At 47.7% G+C, this 15385-nt stretch overlaps 1 protein-coding gene across 1 annotated transcript in view; it reads left to right on the top strand.

Annotated features, from left to right (window-relative positions):
• Positions 1-12: 12 nt before the first annotated feature.
• The window catches only part of XRRA1 (X-ray radiation resistance associated 1), a 29756-nt gene continuing 14383 nt past the window's right edge, over positions 13-15385 (top strand). The window contains exons 1-9 of the mRNA XM_014603509.3: positions 13-110; positions 3277-3381; positions 5911-6053; positions 6525-6596; positions 7344-7416; positions 8843-8940; positions 10489-10622; positions 12705-12809; positions 14273-14523. Coding sequence (XP_014458995.2) covers positions 3288-3381; positions 5911-6053; positions 6525-6596; positions 7344-7416; positions 8843-8940; positions 10489-10622; positions 12705-12809; positions 14273-14523 — 970 coding nt within the window. The 5' untranslated portion in view covers positions 13-110; positions 3277-3287. The remainder of the gene's footprint in view (positions 111-3276; positions 3382-5910; positions 6054-6524; positions 6597-7343; positions 7417-8842; positions 8941-10488; positions 10623-12704; positions 12810-14272; positions 14524-15385) is intronic.

The raw sequence follows: 15385 nt of genomic DNA, 5'->3' as shown, positions 1-15385 counted from the left end.
CCGGCACGGGACCGGAAGCCGCCTCTCTGCCCGTCCCCCCCTCCTCGCAGGGCATGCCGGGAGCCGGCGTTCGGAGCGCGGCGGTTGCTATGGAGACGGCGCGAGCGCAGGTGAGAGCCGCAGGCCCCTTCCCTCCCCTCCCCCGCGGGGGCCTCGTGGGTCGTGCCCCCCCCCCCCGTGACATCATGCAGTATCCCCCCCGTGCCATTGGCGTCATCATTTCATCATGCAATATCCCCCCGTGCCATTGGCGTCATCATGTCGTCATGCAGTATCCCCCTGTGTCATTGACGTCATCATTTCGTCACTCAGTGCCCCATCCCGTGCCATTGGCATCATCACCCTGTCATGCATTATCCCCCCCATGCCGTTGGCGTCATCATTTCGTCATGCAGTGCCCCCCACCCCGTGCCACTGATGTCATCACCCCCTCATGCAGTGCCCCCCCCCCCGTGACATTGGTCCCTCGTGGCCATGGCTGGCGGCTCCGTCGTGTCTCGTTCTGTCCCCGCCTTCGCCCCGCGCTGCCTCGGTCACCCAGCGTCCCCTCCCCTGCTGACAAGGGGCCCCCCCGAGTCCACCACTTGCAGTTTGGGGGATGGTTTTGTTCAATGTCTTCATCAGCGAGCTGGGAGATGGGATGCGGTGCGCCATCGGCACGTTTGCAGGCGACACCAGGCCGGGGGGGAGTAGTGGAGATGCTGGAGGGCAGGGCTGGGATTCAGAGAGACCTGGACAAATCGGGGGATTGGGCCAGAAGGAGTCTCATGAGGTTCAACAAGGACACGTGCAAAGTCCTGCACTTCAGACGGAGCAATCCCCTGCACCGGTGCAGGCTGGGGGTGACGGGCTGGGCAGCAGCTCGGCAGAAAAGGACCTGGGGGGACAGGGGACAAGAAGCTGAACAGGAGCCAGCAGTGTGTCCTAGCTGCCAAGGAGGCTAATGGCACCCTGGGCTGCAATGATAGGTGTGTTGCCAGCAGATGGAGGGAAGTGATTCTTCTGTTCAGCGCTGGGGAGGCCACATCTGGAGTCCTGTGTCCAGCTGTGCACCCCCCACTACAGAAAGGATGTGGACACATTGGAGAGAGTCCAGTGGAGGGCGACAGAAATGGTTGAGGGGCTGGGGGACAGGACTGGTGAGGAGAGGCTGAGGGAACTGGGCTTGTTTAGTCTGGAGAAGAGAAGACCGAGGGGGATTTGATAGCAGCCTTCAACTCCCTGCAGGGGGTTGCAAAGAGGATGGAGCTGGACTGGTCTCAGTGGGGGCAGGTGACAGGACAAGGAGCAATGGGCTCAAGCTGCAGCAAGGGAAGTTGAGGTTGGATATTAGGAAGAACTTTCTCGCTAGGATAGTAAAACACTGGAACAGGTTACCTAGAGAGGTGCTGGACTCTCCATCCTTGGAGGCTTTGAAGACCTGCCTCAACAAAGCCCTGGCTGGGATGATGTATTTGGGGCTGGCCCTGATTTGAGCAGGGGTTGGAGTGGATGTGACCTCTTGTGGTCCCTTCCAACCCTCCTTTTCTGTGAGTCTATCTAAGGCCAGCAGCACCAGAGTCTGCCCTCACACATATCCTATGGCATTGGTATTATGTATCCTTAGCATTATTGCATGCTTATGACATGCCCAGTCTTTTGCATTGGTATCCTGCAGCAATGATGCACTGCTTCTTCACGCTGCTTCCCATCCGTCAGCATACGAGCGATGTCAGATTGCTCCAGACTCACCTCAGAGTCTCATGGCACTGCTCTGTCAAATGCAATATGCAGCTCTCCTCGAGAGCCCCCACCCCTCTAGGCAATGTCCTGTATGGATGCTGTGCCAGTTTCCATGGTCTCACATTACCTCCGTCAAGGTGTGACTGAGATGACATGACTTCCCCCAGTATTGCAAGCTGCTGCTACAGCAAAGGCTGCTTCTCAACAGATGACCCATTCTGTGCTTTTCACACCTTAGTATCAGCTGCACAGAGCATGTAGCTTTTCATTGACTTGCATTGGCATCAAGCTATCAGCGACAGTATGGCACATGTATCCCTCACAGGCATCCTGACCCTGTCGTTGCACCACCCTACTTCCCTGGTATATTTAGGAAGGCATTGTGCATTCTTCATTTTGCATAGCCCAGCCACCTCTGTCATCGCTCTTCAATTTCTGAAGCTATTGAGCTTTCTTCTGTAGGTCTTCTTCTGTATGGGATTCTCATCATTCTCTGCAGTGACTTCTGAAGCATTTCAGAGCAACTGTTTTATGTCATTGCTGAGCCACATCACTGACATCAGCGGGATCCTCCTCATAGATGTACCTAAAAGCATTGTCACATCATGCCCTGATAATGTTATGTGAAATGGTGCTGGGCCACATCATGGGCTTGACACATGCCTCTGCTGTTGAATGGAGGCATTCTTAAGTAACTCAGAGCAATGTCTGGCAGCTCTGGTCTTTTGCTGAATATCACTGAACAGCGGCAAAGCAGCTGCTTGCTGAGGCTGCACCAGCACAGAATTCAAAGTCCTTGTGCTGTGTGAAAACAGCTTCTTCATGCACCGTGGCAGACTTGCATGGAAACGTCGACCTGTTTTAAAGCACGTAGAAGTGGCATGGAGATGAGGTTACACTGCATTGGAGAATTCAGGACGGAGTGGTTGTTGCAGTGACAAGCCACCCCAAGTACAGGTAGCCTACCTGATCCTTCCATTTAAACAGCATCATGTTGTGTCAAAGCACCAACATATTTTGATTTCATTGAAGGAGGCCAACTGCGGACTTCAAATCACACCCTGTCCTACACCACAGTCCCCTTGTTAAAGTATAGTGACCTGGAGTCATTTATGGGGAGAGGAATGAAAATGGCTTTGTTTTCGGAGCTTAGAATACATACAGCTTCTGTTCAGTCTATGAAGGTTTTGCACCTCGGCAACTGGAATCACTTATTCAGTGCCTTACTGTTGGTTTAAGAAGTCAGTTTGAAAATGGTGGTACTATGTGGCTTGATCAGACCTCAGAGGAAGGGGGTAGGGAATAAAAGGGACATGAATTAAAAGACAGGAACAATGTGAGTCATATTCTGCATTGAGTGAATCATGAACATTCTGTTATTTTGAAGGCAGATTTGCTGTCTGAATCTTGGCACCCCCATTTGAACATGTTGGCCCCATTCTCTCTATCACAGTTTACACAGCATCATTCAACGTCTGTTCAGTGATCTGGTCCAGTAGTATTGGCTGCCAGGGAAAGTTTTAATTGTAGGTGTAACTTATTTGTACCCTGCAGATGACTACAAGATGATGGCAACAGGACTGTGCAAATTGGACAATGGAAGCAGTTACGCAACCAACTGCTTCCCCGCCAGGAGCATCTTGCGGACAAACAATGAAGGTAACATTGCTTTGACAGCAGCTAACTTGAAGCCATGCAGCAGAAGGAAGGCCTGTTGGATTCCAGGCTTGTGATTGTTAAAAGCTTGGGGCTGGATCCTGAGCTTGTATAAATCAGCAGAGTACCATTATTTTCACTGAAGTCCTATTGATTTACACTAGCAAAGGGTTTGATCCTTTAGCTTTTCCTTTTGGTGTCTTTTCATCACCCATTTGATTGATATATGCTTCAAGAGCTGAACAGCATTCAAGCTAGGAACTCCAGATGGCTGTTTCAGTTTGTATGCAAGAATTCTTGCTTTTGCATTAGTATATGTTCTGCCGAAGTAAATACAATATTGGAAAAGTCACTGGCTCAAGTTCAGCCTTGCTTTAAGTTGTTGCAGTTCCCATTGACTTCTGTGGGAACTGTCTCTCTCTATTCGTAGGGCTGAATTTGATTCAGTGTGATAAAATCAAAACAAAGGAACAGAGGGTGACTCCAGTTTAAGTGTCACTGTGTAAAAGCATTATTTTTCACTGGCTTGTTTTATACAGGGCCACACAGTGCTGTACAAGTAACATCTTTCAGTATTTGAACCCAGCTCTTGAGAATTGGTCTAGGATTGTGTGAGCACAGCTAATTAAGACTGTGTCTAAACTAGAGAACTGAACTACCAGTAACTGAACAGATGGGAAGTACCTGCGGTGCACTGCGGCCACACTGATCATGCACTTCTCCTTTATGTTTTGGCTTGTATCTGCGTTTGTTCTAGAGTGCCATCTCAGCAGCATTTTCCTTTGCTTGGCTCTAATACATTTCCCAGCACAGCTTCATGAAGTAGTGGCCCACCGATTTCAAAAGGCCTTTTAGCAACCCATAGGAAATTGAGGAAAAATCAGGTTATGTTCTGGTGAGATGCCTTAAGTTTCTGGAAAGTGGTGCTATTCCCAAGTCTTTTTCTCCAGCTGGAGGCCAGGAAGATCATGCAGCTTTTGTTTTCTGCTTAGCCGGAAGGGTTTCTGCTGCCTCTCTGGAAGAGTAGTTATGAGACAGCTATGTGGAAATAGTATGGATTTCTGGAAGCATGGTGGAATTTCTCAGGAACCTATTTGACTTTTTTTTTCTCCTCCCAAAAAGCCTTTTGAAATTTTCTGTGGGCTGTTGCTTCAGGAAACTGTGCTTATCATTGTCCGTTATCAAATGAGCAATTTGGCCACAGTGATAATGCACAGTGCCAGTTTATACGCAGGGCAAAACTGCTGGAAGCAGGGCAGTTTGTTACCACATCGTACCACTGGTACTTATTTGAATGCTAGGTTGCATGTTCACTTGCTAATGGCTCAGTTCTGCGCATACATACAATCGCAGAGTCAAAATTCCTACTCAACCTGGATCTGTGCCTCTCATTGCAAGGCTGTATTTTAGGGGTACCTATTAGCTCATAGCTTGTAAATTCTTTGGGGTTGGGACCTTGTCTTCATTTCTGTCTAGAAAGGGTGAATTTTGTTTTACAAACAGAACAGAAAACTGCATTGTTTTCACTATAGCTTAGGTGTGTGGCTTTCAACGATTTTAGACTCAAGGCATCCCTTGTTAGACTTGAAGCACACCTTGGAAAATGCCAGCTCTTATGTTTCACTCGTTTTTTGACTGTAACAAAACAATACAATAGTTCTTCTACTGCAAAGAACTCATAAATTCCACAGCGAGTCAGAATGGTTTTGACAATGTGGATTCCTGTTTGAAATCTCTGGGTTTATTTTGTGAATCGTGTGAAGTGGTTTGTACACCTAACACTGCTAATTTTGAGTGGCACCCTTAAAAGGATCTCACAGCATCCTAGGGTGCAGCAGTTGGGACCAGGAACAAGACAGAGCAAGACAGGAACAAGACAGAAAGTAAACTCTCTTGTTCCGTGTATAGACAGAACCAACCACAATAAGGTTCTGGTCCATGGCTAGCACCTTTAAAAGTTCTTCGTATGCCAACGAGCATTATCAGAATCTGTAAAGCAAAGGAGCACATTCTGAAACCCTGTTTAAATGTCTCTGAAAATGTTCCAGTGCTTCCCTGGATACACTGTGAATAGTTGTATAATCCACCATTTTAATGCTCATTCCAGCAGGAGTCACAGCATGATGAGAGAGTGGGAAAGGAGCTTTAGAACAGCAGCCAGGGAACAGCGTGTGTTCCTTACAATTGCTTTTTGCTTTGTTTTATGTTCTTTTTTCCCTGGGATTGATTTGCATGAGAGTCAACACTTATGAAATACTTAGAAATCATTAAAAAAAATCCAGGATCGACATTTAAAAAGTAGTAGAATTATGCCGCTTCACATCTCCAGTCACAGCCTGGCTATTCTGTCTTTAGTGATATGGTCGCTAATTATTTTCTTTGTAGGGCATTTATAAATGAGTACTTTGACCGTGTTTACATCAGAGCAATTGATGAAGTGCTGAATGGGCAGTCGGTGCTCTATAAAAGGCATATTCTGAAGTTTCTTGGCCACATTGAGCTCTGTTCTAATTGCGTACGTTCTTAACTCAGGGGCTGGTCACTGGCTGGTGGCACATAAATCTAGTCAGGAGAAAAGAGTGGTAAAAGTGGCTTCACTGTATATATCAGCGCTCCAACCCTGTATAGCTGTAGAAGAGGTCGTTGAGGAGAATGTCCTGGATGGGCCATTTCTGGTGAGTGTAAACCATTTCTGTCGAGTCGTGCCTCAGTGACTCAAGATATGATTAGGTTTGCAGGTAAAAATAATATATTTGACTGGCACTTCTGAAATCTGGTATTTGCTATTACAGTTGCCCTCACTTCACCCTCTCCACTCTGTTATTATGAGTCACTTGTGCTACAGAGAGGATAACATCTACTAGTTCTAAAATCTTGAAGGATGTTGTGATCAGAAAGCTTCAGTAACTCAACTCAGTGGAACAGCTTATGTCTGCTTGTGACCTTGCACTGGTTTTATTGATGTTACAAGTATTACATGAGGCCAGAAGCATCTGTCTTGCTATTAAGTCGTAATTTAGGCATTAAAACCATTTCATCCTTCATCCTCATTTTCCCTGAGCTTTGCTTGTCGTGTTGGTGAACTGCCAACTATCACATTGCTTCTCTAGGCTGGATAGTGTTACCCCTTTGGTTTGTTCTCCCAGATGAAGCTTCATGGTGTGAAGACACCTTCAGATCTGTGTTCTGTGAATATAAGCAACAAAAACCTGGCATTGGTGAGTATGAGATGCTCTCTGAAAGGAACATAGAAAACCACCTGAAATCTTGAGAGAGATTCACTAAGCTGGCCTTTGCAGGTTGGTGTTATAGGCAAAAAATGTGTGAGAACATGGACCCTTCTTCCCCTGCAACCATTCACTGGCTTGGTGAGATGTGTACTATCACTACGGACTTAGTTGATCTCTTGCCTATTAACACATATGACCCTCTCACCCAAGCTTAGTGGTGCTTTCAACTTGTCAACTGTCCTAGCTAACGGGGAAAGGTTAAGATCCAGGTACAGCTTTCCTGTGGGATGGTAACTGGTCCACTTGACGGGGAGAAGGCTCACAGAAGTGCTGATTGTCCTCCAGTGCCTTCCTATAATTCTCCCTGCATGCACAGAAGGGTAGGCAAGTATTCTTGCAATTCACTGGGAAAGAATCATAGAGTGGCACAAGAAATCATGGGATATGGCCCCTAGTGAGAACATGCAGGAGTGCAACACCAGGAAGGAAACACTAAGCAGGATAAGGATTTGCAGCATGGTTGCTCACAGCTGAGCTAGGCAAGTACACATGCTCAGACATAGATATAAATCACTCACAGTGAAGATGCACATGAAGGAGCTTGTTTTCCATTTCTGTAACACAGCAGAGTGGGGTATGACTTTTGGAAGACACTGCAATAGAGATGTTGTGAGAGTTAAAAAAAGACTCATTGATTTCAAACCAGGCTGGTTGTTTTCCTTTGTATTTTCTCAGGTCAAAGACAACGATTTTGAGCAGTTCGACTCTGTTGCTTATGTCAACGCTACAGAAAACCTCTTGACATTAGGTAAGGAATAATGTTGTTGGAATGGAGATGTGTCCCAGAAACATGGGAGCAGAGATAAGCTTGTCTCAGTGTGTGACTAGAGCCTTAATTAGGCTTAAAAAAAACCCCTGTACATGTAGCACTTCTGTGCAAAATAACTTCTCCCCACCCATTCTAGTAGATTCCCTTGCAGCAGTTCTTATAATGATACCACTTAGCTCTTATATGAGTGTTTTCATCAGTAAATCTCAAAACCTTTTCCAAAGGAAATTGGTATCATTATCCCATATAACAGGAGGGGAAACGGAGGCACAGAGCAGTGAAGTGACTTGTCATGTAACAAGTCAGTGGGGGAGCTAGGAACAGGACTGAGTCTCCTGAGTACAACTCCAGTGCACTCTGCTCCGTTAATAAGTAGAAACCTAAAAAATAGTTCAGCAGAGATCAAGGCATTTTAATGGGTCCTTCTGAAGAGAAATTATATTTGGCTCTGCTATAGTGTAGAGATTGTGTTAAGGTTCAGCTTGTATTTTCCTACAAACACATCCAGGAATAATATCAAGAGTATCCAGGGTGATTAAGGTCAGCACATTTTTGAGGGGGAGATGCTTCAAGCTTCAGGGCTTCAGCCAATCACTAGTTCTTGCTAATCAAAATGAGAGCTACAATGGGAGGCAAATTACCACAGCTGCTTATCCAGGTCTTACTTCTTCCTCTGAAGCAGTGGTTACTGACCACTACCAGAGAAATCCTACCAGAGACGCTGGGCAAGACACGGGGCACTGAGTTATGTGGAGTGTGGGTTTGATTGACTTTGCCAAGTTCTATATTATATTGTACCTGTCTGAGGCTTTCTACCTTTACAGTGAAACATGCATAAGAGAGCATGCTCTGCTCCCATGTATCCCACTTGTTTCTAAAAGAAAAGCCTGTGACACTGGAATTGAATGGTTAGACAAGGCAAACTTAATGAAACCCTTTCCAAGTTGCTTTGCTGGAGACAGGATATTCCATCTCAGTCTCTTATCCTTGTTTCTATTTCTTTGTGCCTTTTTAACATGAATGTCCTGATGTGTCTGTCATGGAAATTAACAGGCCAAGGTCTCTGCATGTAGAATGATGCCAAGCTTGATTTAACTGCTTCATGTTGCATCTCAGTGGGATTATTTTAATAGTTGGACTCTCTAGGCCACTCCTTCCTTCAAAATTGACACAACAGCACCTCCCTCTAGAAAGCCACTGTTTGTTTTTAAAAGTTGGCATTTTCAAAGGAAAAGCTTTACCCCTCAACCAAGCATTGGAAATAATTGCCTTATTTCTTCCCCTCCCAGGGAAACATGGTCCCACTCTTGGTACTTTGCCCTCATGTACTGTCACAGCCAGCTGTGAGTTACTCTTTTAAAGTTACTGATTTCTCATGTAAATATTGTCTCTTTTATCAATATAGAGGCATTCCGTAAATTTCCAGGATTACGGGAGCTGGAACTTTCCTTGAATGGACTGAGGCATCTGAAAATCCAGGCTGGGGAATTTCTGACCTTGGAGGTAAGATTGGGAGAAGGGGGGATCTCTGACTTTCTAGCCCCACATTCAGGGTACAGTTTGGGGTGGTTACAGCAATGTGTATCTATGTGCCATTTGCTGTGCACATTATTTAATGAAGAATGTAGAGGGGTTGGAGCGGATGACCCTTGAAATCTCTTCCAACTCTGCACTGTGCAGTCACTTACAAACAGGCTGTGGGGTCCTTGGTTTTAAACACATGGCGACAGCGTGACCCAGCCCACCTGCAGTGGCACAACTGATTAGGGCATGGTGCACAGAGTCAGGACACCTGGCCAAGCAGCCCACTTGCTGCATGATGTTGCTTGATGTTCTCCCCTCTAGGTCTCAACTATCCCGTGTGTAAAATGGGGTTGACTCTAATGCCTCACGCACTTCCCCAGAGACATGCTTTGAGGCACTCCTCAGGCAAAGGCGCAGCTATTGTGGCTCCAGGTGTTGGCCATTCTCAGTCCTTGTGCCCCCTGCAGCCCTGCCAGAGAGAGAGAGGTGTCTTTTCAGACCCTATGAGGCGCATTACAGCCCCAGCAGCATTGCCCCTGGGTTCAATCACTGACTATGTTTTGGGAAACAAAATACCCATTTGGACTGGAAGACCGAGAGGCAGAAAACAAGCCCAAGAACTTCACCTCAGCAGGGTCAGCATTGAGCCCATCACACTCATGGCTGGGCAAGAGCAAAGCCCTTACAGACATAGAGGATCCTGTTTTAAAGACCCCAAGTGACCAAGAATCCAGCATGTCACCCGGATATGGGAAATTTCAGCTTTCTCTCTCTTCCCTCCACAGCTGCCATCTCTGGGCTCTGCTGGGTGAAGCAATCTCTTTACCTCCTGTACCTCTTCCCACTTTAGTGTAGGAGGTTGTTTGGGGAAGTTGGGTCTGAGGTCCTCTTTACACCAGCTAACTCAACAGCCTTAGAGCTTTGCACTTTCACTTGCCCATCCAGGGGGTGAGTTGCTCAGCTGGGCCAGACAGGGTGATGGGCCAAGCTTAAGTGAAATGCATTTTGGACAACAGAATTTTCAAGGCCCTTTTGGCCAGAACTGTGCCCCATCGTTCCATCTGCTACACCCTTGCTAGCAGAAATACGATTTTAGATCAGTGGCTCAGTGTGATCTTGGACCATAAGGTTCTTTGTGTAGATGGGGCCCGTCATTGCCAAGTATCCCCCCATTAAAACTCCATTCTCCCCAGTGCCCTGTTCTGGCTCTATCACACTCCATGGTACACCTTCCACGAATGAACAACAAGAATACTATGTTGTCATAGCTGCTGGATATTTTATTGCTGAAAAATGAAGTTCCATTCCACAATCAATATTTTTTTAGGAAAAGTATAATTTTCAATGTTATAGACATATTTTGTTTTTTAAATCAAATCACATATCTTCCAGACCAAGTGCGCTGATTATGATGACGGAAAGAAACAACTCTCTTCACAGGGCTTAGCAATAAAGGATATCAGCAGAGTCCAAACTAAGTATTTGTTCTGCATTAAATCAGGACTTTCTCTTTCTCGTGGTCCCTAGTTCCTGGACCTGTCTTACAATAATTTGTCTCCTGAGGATGTTCGAGCATTGGGAGTTTTGTCTCAACTCAAGGTTCTTCACCTGACAGCCAATGGACTTCAATCTCTCCCTCCCGACTTGGTAATCTCAGAGGAGTAAGTCCTGAAAGCAAGACAAGCTTTAAGCATTAGTGGCTTGACCTGAGTAAAGTCAGGCCATTATATGAACTAACACTACTGTCCTATGTGAGAGACATGCTGCTGGGGTTAAGGGGATGATTGTGTGGCAGGTAATGTTGTTAAGTTGATACAGAGCCATTGTCATGGCTGGGTGGCAGGGGATTTAACCTCTCTTGACAGCAATTACCTCTTGAAAATGGCAATCCTTTATTTTTTTTTATCAGTGAATAGCCTCACAGTAGCTGATACCTAGCAGAGGGAGTGAGACCCATGGAGAGGGAATGGCCAGTTTGTTAGCTCCACAAACACACAGGTTGGCTGTGGCAACTGTAGTGCAAGGAGAGCTGTGAAGATTGCAGACTGTGTCAGCTCCAAGATCTGCTGGGAGTTGTGGAGAGCCTGGTCAGACCAGAGATCCTCCTTCTCATCCTGTGGGTCATCTGAGGGGGAGATGACATAGCCCTCCTACCTAGACAAGGTGCTGAGTATGGAAAAGCCCCCCAGCTGTTGTCACATGAGGCATCCCCATTAACTCCAGTCTCATCCCTTTCACCCCAGGGGCGTCTGAGTTCAGGGAATGTGTGCAAACTTGTGGGTAGCTTGAACAGAGGCTGTGCAGGCCCCACTGGCTCATTGGCACCATAGCATCTTCAGTGTCTGAAGCCCAAGTAATCAGAGAATAAATCTGCAGAACCAAGGGGTTGGGCTGAAGGAGCCAACGCAGGGGAGTGCTTTCCTGTAACTGGTGGTGATGATCTAGAGTCTGTCTTGCAAACCCATTGCTCACACGAGTACACTTCCGTCATGTCAGTACTACCCTTGAAATCAGTGGGGTTCCCACCTGAGGGACGGGGACTTGCATCAACTTGGCCAGACTGGATCCTTTCTAGGCCCAACCCCAAAGGCTTGACTGTCAGGAGTATTGAGTGCCCTTAGCTCCCATTGATCCTGGTGGCATCCTGGAAGTGAAGGGTGATCAGGATTGGGCCTTTGATGCTTGCTCAGACAAAACTCCCCCTGAAATCAGTTAACCTGACTGCCTCATATGGGGCTTTTGCTAGAGCAAGGACTTCATGCTCAGCCCTGCTTCCTGTGAAATTGGTGGCAAAACCCCTTTTGTCATCTCAAGGAACAGGATCTGCTCCTTCAGGACTGGTGCCTGCTGTCAGAGGGCTTCCAGAATGGCTGGCAGGTGCCATGGCTTTAGTCTGTCACTGTCATAAGTGCCACAATAAAAACAGCATAACACATTGCGTCATGGCTACAGTATATAGTATGGTTCTGCTTATTGATTGTTAATAAAGACTTGGTTCAGTGGTGCTCAACCTTTTTGCCTGGTGTCTGGTCTGTCCATGGGCCAGACCTGGCTGGTGTTTTGGCACCTGGGGCAGGCATGGCGGAGCCACTTCAGCTGGGTGGGGGTGGGGGGTGGGGGGTGGGCAGCAGTCCAGCCTCAATCTGGCACCATTGGAGAAGGGGGCTTGTCCTTGCCCCAACCCAACCCTATAGAGTGGGAGGGGGCATGGCTTGGCCCCAGCCCAGCCATGTGGAGACAAGGGGACATGTCTAGTTGTGACCTACCATGCAGGGCTTGGGGTTTGAGCATTTGGCAGAGGGGAGGGTAGCTGTGTTAATTGCTACTGCTCCCCTGCCACGAAATTTCCTGATCTGTGGGGATGCCATGGCTGGAGGTTGAGCACCCCTGGCTTAGGTGATAGTAAATAAGGGATTAATAGTTAAGAAATGTCATTCAAGGGATAATTGTTACACATTTTTATAAGTCACAACTGGTCATCCACCAAGAGCACGTGTGAGGTAGTTACTTGTTTATAACATGTATTAATCATTTGTTAACTCTCCACATGCCATTTATAAATAGGTTGTTAATACAACACATCACCTCAAGTGCACTGTCAGATTTTTGTATGCAAATGGGAACAGATCAGGGCTTGTATCACTGGTTCAATTGTATTTTCCCCTTGCGTGACAGCTAGTGGGGTGTTTTCTGCTGGTCTTTGTCAGCGTGAGTTATTAATGAGAGTCCCTTTATATCTGCAGGGGTGGTTCTGCTCCACCAAGGTTCCCATCTCTAGAAATCTTGTTGCTGGATGACAATGATCTTTCTCACCCGAGTGTCTTTTTGAGCCTGGCTAATCTTCGCAGGTAAAGATCCTTCTGCCCACTGCAGACATGTGTGATCGCTCTTGGCATGCCCCCATCTCTGTCTGCTGTGCCCCACTGAAAACTGTACAGAGAGTCAGGGTAACTGCTTGAGGGGATTTTCCTTTCTACTTTGCCCAGTCTTGGGATCTGGGAATCAAAGGGAACCAACAGCACAGTGAAAACCACCAGCTGCCCTAAGACAGACGGGTGTATTTGCTGGTACCCAAGGCTCTGCATGACCTTTGGGGAGTAACTGAGGCCGTGAGTGAGCTTCCCTGTTATTTGCAGGGGTTTACCTGCCTCCAAAGGCCCAGCACTTTATTTTAGTCTAGCCAGGTCAGGGAAGCTGATGCGTAGACTCCATTTGATGAAGCATTTGTATTTGTTATTTCTGTGTCCCTTGTAGTGGGCACTGCATTTCACAGGCAGTTGTGCTGAAGAGGGTACAGCACAGCCCCACCCTAGGAGATTCCTGGTGGGGGGTTGTATTGCGAAGGTGCCAGCTGGTATTATGTTTTATGGACCCAACGGGATTTCGGAGGACACCCTCGGTAGAATCCTAGTGGGAGCTAGTTGTGGGTGCACTGTATAGCTAGGGAAAGGCCAGGCATGAAAATGCCAAAGGGAGTGGTGAGGAGAACCTGGCTGAATACCATTCTGTGCTTTTGATGCTCTTTAAACCACCAGCCCCTGCACAGACACTGATCTGCTCAACATCCTCTGCCATGGGTTGGTATTATCTGTTCCTGCACACAGCTCCCAGTGCCAACATTAGCTGCTGGATCATGTTTCCTCCCAGCAGATTGGGTGCTAGGAAGGTGCCGGGTCTGGCATTTTGTCCTTCCTCAGCTTTCATGGAGCAGAGCTTCCAATGGCCTGTGAGGATGAGGTGGGGAGGAACTACACTGAAGCAGGTAGCAGCAGGCAGGAACCCTGGATTTTATACCTGGCTCTTTAGCAAACTTTCTATGTAACCTTAGTCCAGCCACCCAGCCTCTGTGGGCTTCAGTTTGCCATCTGTAAAATGGGAATAATAACACTTCTCTTCCTCACAGCATGGCTGCGAGGGTAAAACAGGCAATGGGTTGCGTGTTGCTGTGGAAGGACAGCAAGTGAAAAATCCTTGTACAGCCCCTTTTAGGCAAAGCTGAAGAGCATCAAGCCCACTGCCAGCAGGCCTGGTCTGCTAACTCCTGAGCATTGCAGTACCCAAGCTGGTCTGAGGGATGCTGGGCTTTCCTGACTGGTGCTAAACATCTTCTACTTCTCTTCCTCAGCGGGGGAGAAGGGTCCTGTGCATCTCCCAGGATTGTGATCTGTATTTCAGGGATAGACAGCAGCTGCCTGGGTGCTAGGGGAGCTCACAGCTCCATGTGCCTATGACAGCGCTTAAAAGAGGGCGATACTGGTGCATGTGCAATGATGAGGTCTCAGGCCTGCCTGTCATTTCTGCCTTTGCTTAGCCTGAAGCAGCTGAATCTGGACAAGAACGGGATTTCGAAGGTCCCGTACCTGCATCAGAAGGAGAATTCCCGGTTCTTCCTCTCCCCTGATGTGGCCAAGATGGGTACCAGAGCAGAGGCAGGGAGCAGGCTCCGGCAGTGGCACAAGCGTAGACAGCGAGGTGGGGCAGATGGACACAAGGAGCCAAAGGAGAAGGGAGGACAACAGGAATACTTCATCTTACAGAACAGCAAGGATCTAGACAGGACAGGTGAACAGCTCTGCTTTGCCTTTGCCCCCTCAGGGCCTTCTCCCAGCTCCTGCAGAAATCATTGGCAGGTTTCGTGGGGTGGAAAGATCAGACCTTTTCACCCGCTGCTGGGCCTCTCCGGAGCTCCTCACTGTGCATCAGTGGGTACAGCTACATGCGGCAGGATTCAGACCGCATATGCTCAGCAGCATTGGAGTAAATTAGGGTTAGGAATTCCCTGGGGGAAGGGTGGGCAAGACCAGCCAAGATGAAAAAAAATAGCAGGAAAATAGAGCTCCTCCATAGAGAGTGCTGCGGTGGGACATCAGATGAGATGGTTATAAGAAGTACGCCCCCTCCCTCCCCCAACCTTACAACGAATGCGGGTAAAATCCTGACCCAAGGGACACAGGTATTCAATACCAAAGTTCCATTGACTTCCTCTTCCTCCAAAGAATGCAATGCATTCAGCAAGCCCGCTAAATCAACTCCTGCTCCTAGCCTCAGTGGATGTGTTGCCATTGAGCCAGGCTTTAGCTGGTACTAACTGGTGTTCTTGTGGGCAGCCTCTGACAAAAGACATCACCTGGAGATTGTCTCTTCGGGGATGCCTACACCACAACAATGCTCCAAATCCAGACATGTGCCAATGAGGGGAGGCCATTCCAGAGGGTCCTGCCGTGGCTACTGTCCAGACTTCAGTCTCTAGCCTGGCTGAGAGCAGCTGCTGGGGATGTCCTTTGGGGCTTCACTGATGCAGTTCCAGGCTGGGAGTGTGCAGATGAAAGTGGGTGGGTGGGGTGTGCTTGGGAGTGGCTATGCTGTCCCTGTGCAGCCACTGCAGGTGACTCCACCATGGCCTGTATCCTTCAGATTCCCCTGC

Source organism: Alligator mississippiensis, chromosome 1 (assembly GCF_030867095.1).
Source record: "Alligator mississippiensis isolate rAllMis1 chromosome 1, rAllMis1, whole genome shotgun sequence".
In the NCBI taxonomy this organism is placed as follows: domain Eukaryota; kingdom Metazoa; phylum Chordata; order Crocodylia; family Alligatoridae; genus Alligator; species Alligator mississippiensis.
Note: the sequence above shows the minus strand (reverse complement) of the source record. Positions and strands in the feature narration are given on the sequence as shown.